This window comes from Spermophilus citellus (genome assembly GCF_964194105.1).
Source record: "Spermophilus citellus genome assembly, chromosome: 3".
NCBI lineage: Eukaryota > Metazoa > Chordata > Mammalia > Rodentia > Sciuridae > Spermophilus > Spermophilus citellus.
This window is the reverse complement of record NC_138184.1, coordinates 113097753-113105263: the sequence shown is the minus strand read 5'-3', so window position 1 is coordinate 113105263 and position 7511 is coordinate 113097753. Positions and strand designations below refer to the sequence as shown.

Sequence of the window (7511 nt, the reverse complement as noted above, 5' to 3'; positions counted from 1 at the left end):
AACCTGGGCAGCCCTGGCCCACGGCTTTCCCCCTACCTGTCCCCAAGTCGCAGCCCGGGCTGAGGATCCTCAGCTCCCTGCGGTGGCCCCTCTCCCTGTTCCTCACCCAGGGCCAGAGAGGTCTCCCCCTGCTTGAGACCACCGGAGACTCCCTGGCTGCTCAGAAGTCAAAAGCCAAAGCCCTGTTGTTGTGACAAGCCCACCATGCTCCCTCCTCTCCTCCCCGCCTCCTCAGACCCTTGCTCACCCCAGGACTCTTGCACCTGCTCCTCCAGAGGCCAAAGCCTCCACCACCCCTGACCAGGTGGCTCCTCCTTCACCCACTCCAGGTCCTTGCTCAAAGGTCACCTTCTCCTGAGGTTTCCCGTGACCCTTCCAGGCTTCGCTTTACTAGTGGTTCTTATTAGATCAAGCGTCTCCTTGGTGTCTCCATCCCCCCGAGCTGTAAGGGCCCCCAGAGGGGCTGCCTCTCTTCCCCCTGCTGCTGAACGCCCCCGCACCTGGCACCGCCCCTGGAACATGGCGGAGTCGTAATGTTGGTTGGGTGGATGGGCGGATGGATGGACACATGGACATGTTCTGTTACCCTGTTTGTCTGTCTTGCCCACCAAACTCTAAACTCCTTGAGGCGAAGGACTCTGTCCTGTTCACCATGGTAATCTGGGGGGGGGCAGGGGCCACTTTGGGGGGCACGTGGACGTTGAAGGAATGATCCCAACCTTCGGTTCACGGAGGGGGACATGGAGGCCGGGGGCAGAGAGACTCCAGGCCTCCCAGTTCTGCTCCCGAGACTCCGGCGGCCGGCTGTCCCTCCTGGACCACCTGTGTGCCCCCAGTGACAGCAGGTGGCAGAGACGTCCTGTCCTGACCCTGGGCAGTCCCGGGAAGCCGCCTGTAAGATGGAGTTGATGAAACCAGCAGCGACCTCATGGGGTGGCCGGGAGGCTTACAGGAAGGGACGCACTGGAAGTGTTGGGTCCCGGCTAGGACAGAGGGACAAAGAGGCCAGTCTCTCCCAAGCCTCCCTCGGGTGCCCCCCAGCTCAGTGGAGCCTGCCCGGATGTGCTTTGGGGCCGTAGCGCCTCATTTAGCTTTCTGGCACCTGTTCTGCTGCAGTGACTTCCCCAGGTGACACTGGCATTGTCTGGGGAACAGAGCTCCTTTCAAGGTCAGAAACACCCTGCAAGCTCCTGGTGCAGCCAGGGAGAGGCAGCTCCCGGCCAGTCCCGCCGCTCCCCGGGCCCCTGGCTGGAATCCAGCCCTGGGACCCTGCCGAGGCCGAGGCCGGGAGAGGCTGCTTTGGGAGGACAGGGGCTGGGAGGGGACCTCCATCCTCAGGGGACCACATCTTGCAGGTTATGGAGCCGCCACTGAGGGTTTTCTAATCCTGGAGTAAAAAGCCCTTGAAACTGACCCTGAGCTGCCCGCCCGGGCTTGTCTCTGCCCATCCCCTACACACATGCAGTCTGTCCCCTGCAATATCATAGCCACCTGTACCCCATTTGCGACAGGCTGGTGGAGTGTTCCCGAGCTCAGGGGTGTGGGAAAGGGAGTGCTGGGCCATCACCTCTTCCTGCCTACCTCCCGCTCCCTGGGACCCTGACCTCACAAGTCCAGGCCACAGCAGCAGGGGACATGGCCCAGGTCCCACAGCCTCGGGGCCCGGGATTCCTGCCACATTGAAAGTGTTGGCCGGGCTGAGATGGCCCAAGTGAAGCCCAAGGTCGTGGAGCGAGGGCCCAGCGTTCACAGATGCCCTTGGCGTGCCGCAACTCAGCTGCTCTGACTCTGAGTGCCCTTGAGTGGGCTCACCCTCCTGGGCCTCCCTCCAGGGCCTCCCTCCTGGTGACAGGCTGGCTGTGAGCCCCCCACTCCTGGACTCCGCCTCGGTTGTGATTTAGGGGTGATGGGACTCTGGACCAACTTGCTGGTTTAATTGCCGTTGGAAAACGAGAGTGCCCTCCATGGTTTGATGGGTCCCCAAAGTCCCTGTATTGGAAGCTGAATTGCTCATGGTCTTTGGAGGTGGGACTTTGGGAAGTCATTGGGGTTAAATGAGGTACTAGGGTGGGCCCTGTAATGGCATCCGTGGCTCTCTAAGGAGGAAGGAGGAAGCCAACGTGCTTGTCCCTCCGGGTGGGACCCTGCCATGCAGGGGCGCAGTGAGAAGGCCCCCACCAGGTGGTGCCCCACGCTCTTGGCCTCCCAGAGTCCAGACTCCAGTAAGCCCTCCAGGAGGCTGGGAGGAGGGAGCCAAGGGGCAGGAGGCAGCTGGGACACCAGGCATCGTGTGGCCCTCTGGGTGGAGGCAGACCCTCTGACCGAGAGGGAAGGAGAGGAGGACGGGAGGACAGAGGACAGACACACGGGAGGGACTGTGCCCTGCAGAAGTGGCGCCGGCAGGGTCCCCTCTGCCTGGGCTCCGATGCCCCCTCCTGGACTCTGCGATTCCTCTTCCAGATGCGTCAGGGCCCAGCCCTGGCCCCCGGCAGCTCTTGGTGTCCCCCGTCCCCTGCTGGATCGCCAGGCTGGAGGGGGCTGCTGAACCGGTTTCGGGGCACAGGCCAGGTGCTGGGCCAGAGGGCACCTTGTCCCTGCCGTCTCCATCACTAACCTCGCCCTGGCCTCCAGGCACCAGCCTCCCGATGGTGGGCAGGGGCTCTCCCTCAGCTGCATGTCAGCCCTCGGCCTCGTCTCCCGGCCTGGTTCCAGGCCCCCACCTTCCCCTACTGCTTCTGGCCTCAGGGTGACAGCTGGAACCAGAGCTGAATGACCTTCACATCCTTGGAGGACATTCCTGAGGTGGCCTCCCCAGTTCCTTGGGCCCTCGGGGACAGAGCAACTCATCAGGACAGAGAACGGACTCCAGTGAGGGGGGTGTGAGGGTCCTTTGTTATCACCCAGACGTCCCCGCAGCTATGAAGACACCATTAGGTGTACCAGGTTCTTAAACCTGGTGGCCCTTCAGAGACACCTGCAGAACTTAACAAAACTGCCAAGTCCTGTGGTCCACCTGGACCTCTGGCTCTGCAGGTGTGGGGTGGGTCTGGCTATATTTTAGCAAACACCCAGGATGATTTCAAAGGCAGCTGCCAGCCAGGTGTGGTGGCACACACCTGTCATCCCAGCAGCACAGGAGGCTGAGGCAGGAGGATTGCAAGTTCAAAGCCAGCCTCAGCAACTTAGTGAGGCCCTAAGCAACTCAGCAAGACCCTGTCTTCAAATGAAAATTTAAAAGAGCTGAGGATGTGGCTCAGCGGGAAAGTGCCCCAGAGTTCAATTCCCGGGACCCAGAACCAAACCAAACCAAAGCCAGCTCCGGGACACTACAGTGCCATCTGCTGGAAGTTCACTGTCATGAATTATGCAAATCCAAGATGATCCCAACAATTCACCTGGAGTTGTGCAGTGTACAACCTGCACGCTCCTACTTGGTCACCCTCTAAGTGCTGCTAAGTTTGAAAATGAAAGCTGAGATGTGGATGTCCTTGTGATGCTGCTCATTATCCAAACCAGCAACGGAGCGAACGGGTGCCCTGTCCGGCACCTCTAGACTGACCACAAAGGAGACGTTACAGGTGCCTCTCTGGCGGATGCTGATGTGCAGGGTAGTGAGTGCTTGATGATAAAGGTCGGGAGGTGGTCAGCGGGTCTGGATCTCAGTTCTGGCTCCACCACTGAATTATCTGTGGCCTGAGCCAAATCTCTCCCGGGGCCTCCGGCTGTTTGTAGAAATGGGACATAGTGGACAGAACTTTTGGGAATGTTTTGAGGACACGGTGGCTGGTCAAGAAGCAAATGGAGGAGTGTCCGATGCCCCGTCCTGACCCTTCCTCTGCCCTCTTCCTGGCAGGCTGCAGCTGTGATGCTCCTGAGAGGCTGGCTCCCGCTGGCCTCCAGTGCAGGCCTCCTCCTGTCCTGGGCACTGGCCTCCAAAAGACTGTGTTTGAGGAGGGGCAGTGGACTGATGCCAGGGCTACAGGCCATGGCAGGGAAGCCACTGGTCATCCCAAGCCCTCGAGACGTATTTGCCGAATGAGTGAATGAATGAGCTGTGAGCAGCGTCTGGTCCCCTAAGACAGATGGCAGAGATAAGCCCTAGGATTGTGACCTATTCTTGGTCCTTCAGCAAACTGGAAATTGCTGGGGGGCCAGGATGATGGCATCTTGATGCAGCCTACTCCTGCCCTGAGCCAACCCAGTTCTAATTATCTGTCCCCTTTGATTCTCTCTTATCCATTTGTGTCATCTCTACCTGGGTGACTCTACACAGTTGGGGAGGTTGAGCACTGCACAATCATACCCGGCTAAGAGCTGAGAGAGGCTGACCTCTAGCTGCTGCCCCACTTGCTAAGCCATAGACACACAAGACTGCACCTGCGGAGGGGGTTGCTTTTCTATAATTCACCCGCAGCCCCTGGACACCAGCCCATCTTGACTGTAGCTCTCAGCCCAGTAACTCTCCACCGTGGGCGAAGGTGACTAGCACCTGGCAGGTCTTCCTGCTGCCCACCCCCCCAGTCTGTCTGCCGCACACTGGACAAACAGGTCCTGCTGAAAGTGAAATGGGATCACGCCAGGCAGGCTGGCTCGTCCACTCTCCGGTGGCTTCCCGTCACAGAGTGAAATCCAAACTCCGGGTCCAGCCTCTGGGGCTCCCCAGACCCAGGCCTCCCCTCTCCACCACCTCATCTCTCCCTCCTGCGCCGGGCTCCGCCCCAACCCACTGTCCTTTGCTCCTGTCCTTCCTGCTTGTCCCTCTGCCTGCAACCCGGTTTCCCCAGACCTTCCCACACCTGGCTCCCCCTGTCTGCTCGGACGCCCTGCCTCCCTGGGGCCTCCCGACCTCTGGCAGCTCCTCTCTCCTGCGCTGGGTCCTCCGATGCAGCTTTAGACCTTCATGCACTTACTTGCTGATCTGAAATCCCTTCCCCGTCTCCCAGATCACTGTCCGTCTTTATCCACTTGTTCCTGAGAGGGCAAGGACGTAGCCATCTGCCTCCACGTCCCTGGGGCCCACATGGTGCCTCCTAAGCCCTAGGATTGTGACCTATTTAGGTCAGAATTTCCTTCCATCGTAAGGCTCAGTGATGTCCACTGCTCTAAGTGCACACACGCTTCAAAACAACAAGTCGTACCTAACAAATATGTTCTGAGCCGGATGTGGTGGTTCACAACCGTCATCCCAGCGACTCAGGAGGCTGAGGCAGGAGGGCCTCAAGTTGGAAGCCAGGCTCTGGAAGTTAGTGAGGGGCTAAGGAACTTAGTGAAACCCTTTCTCACAAGAAAAATCAAATGAAACAGGCTGTGGGTGGCCCAGTGGCTGAGCACCCCTGGGTTCCATGCCCAGTACCAAAAAAAAAAAAAAGGATAAAAATACATATATATTTGTAAATTTAAAATGGACGCATTGGCCATTCCTCCGCACCCGCACGCCGCTCCTGCTCCTCTGTTCATCTGCGGTGGAGCCGCGGCTGCGCCACATCAGCTGCGGGAACACGGTGCCCGACTCTGGCACTCAGCCAGAAGTGGAGTGGCTGATCCCACGGCCACCCCTGGAGCCTTCTGGGGAGGAGCCATGGTCCTCGCAGCAGCTGCACCACCCTCTCCCACCTGCCGTGCGCAGGTCCCCATGTCCCCCTTGCCACACTCATTTTCTGGGTTTTTGATAGTCACCATCCTAATGGGTGTGGGGGACTCTCAGTGTGGCTTTGATTTTCATTTCTCTTGTGACAAGTCAGGTCCCTCCAACAGGCTCCGATGGTGAGCGCACGGATGGGGGAGGGGTGCCTGGATGGAGGGCGGGTGGGTGGGTGGGTGGATGGTTGGAGGGTGGGGTGGAGGGACGGCTGGGACAGTTGGTGTGACGTGCAGAGAGGTGGATGGCGGAGGGACTGCCTCCGTGTAGAGGGGCGGGGAGGACGAGCTGAGTAGAATGTGCTTGGAGGACGGTAAGAGGTGGACGGGGGGTTGAATGGTGGGTGGACGGCACGTGGATGTTGAGGCCTGGGGAAGGCCGGCCCAGTGCCCTCCCACCTTCCATCTCTAGCCCACCATCCAGCCTGCGAGGCCCCCTCCATGCACCGTGGTGGGAAGTGCCAGCTGGGTGGGGCTATGTCACTGCCATCTTCAACACAATCCTGGCCAGCCTCCTGCCCATCATCTGTGGCCCTGCATGACCAAGGTCCAGGGGAGGGCCATCTTCTCCAGTGACACCGAGAAAATTATCCTTGTGCCAGAAGGAAGCAAATAAAAATCTCCCAGGAAGAACAGAAAGAGTCTACTCTACAGTTGGATGAAATCCCTCCATATTCAAGTTCAGATCCCACCTCGGCTGCTTCCTTGCTGTGTGACCCCAGGCAAGCCACTTTACCTCTCTGGACCTATTTATTCTTCTGAATAAATGAGGGTTGTTATGACAGTTAATTCAAGATCTTCAATGTAAATAAAGTACTTTGGCACCCAGAGTTCCTTTCCTCCCTTCCGAATCCCAGGGAAGTATCTGACTGGTCAGCACCGAGTCCCATGCCCATAGTGGGGATGGGTGTGCCAGCAGCCTCACTTACAGAGCTAGAGTTAGAGTGGTTGCTGGTACTGGAGTAGGGGAAGGCTGCTGGGCATCCCATGGCCAGCTTGCTCTTTAACGGAGGTTTTATTTATTAAGATCATTTCATAGATTTGAAAATTGTTCAAAGAGGTAAAGTCATTTGCCCAAGGCCACACAGCTGATCAATGGCAGAGCTGGGATTTGAATCCAAATCCGACAGACTATCGGGGAGGTAAAAGACCACCTGGGTTTGCTCCCTCCGCCCCCACCCACTCAGCTTGCATTGATAGATCACAGGAAAAAGCAGCTCGTGTTTATCTTCCAGAAGGAACAGTAGGATGATCGATAACTTCTGCTTTGAAAAAAATAGAATAAATAGAAAAACCTAGGCAGCCACAGAGTAGTGTTCCAAGGGACTGGGAGGCCAGCAGGACATTTCCAATGTCATTACGATCACTTGATGCCAATTGCCCTGCCGTGCAAACCCAGGCACGTCACAGCACAAATAGCAGCAAGCAGCTGGGCGCGGTGGTGCCCGCCTGTCATCCCAGGCAGGGGAGGCTGAGGCAGAAGGATGGATTTCCAAGCCAGCCTCAGCAACAGCGAGGCCCTAAGCCACTCAGTGAGACCCTATCTCTAAATAAAATGCAAAATAGGGCTGGGATGGGGCTCAGTGGTCAAGGGCCCCCGAGTTCAATCCCTGGTATCCCCCCACCCCCCAGAAAAAAGCCGTAAGGGGTGCCACCAAGTAGAAGCCCCTCAATCCTCAGGTCACCTACTCAAGCTTGGGGTGGGGCACTCCGTCTCTGTGCACCTCACAATGGCTCCCAAGGTCCTTAACTGTTTCTCTGTGAATTGTTTCAGCAATGCCAAAGGGAACGAGTCCCCAGCCCTTAAAGCAAAGCCATTTACAGAGACTCTGTTTTACATGGCAACAGGCAGAGGGATCTTTCTTGATTGTTTT

At 57.8% G+C, this 7511-nt stretch overlaps 1 protein-coding gene across 1 annotated transcript; it reads left to right on the top strand.

The window, feature by feature from the left end:
• Positions 1–519: 519 nt before the first annotated feature.
• LHFPL7 (LHFPL tetraspan subfamily member 7) lies at positions 520–6253 on the top strand (the record flags this gene model as incomplete). The annotated part of the gene is given in 6 exon segments (XM_081283261.1): positions 520–530; positions 2632–2693; positions 2696–2746; positions 6050–6106; positions 6109–6162; positions 6165–6253. Coding segments are annotated over 6 exon segments (324 nt in total).
• Between the last annotated feature and the right edge of the window lie 1258 nt (positions 6254–7511).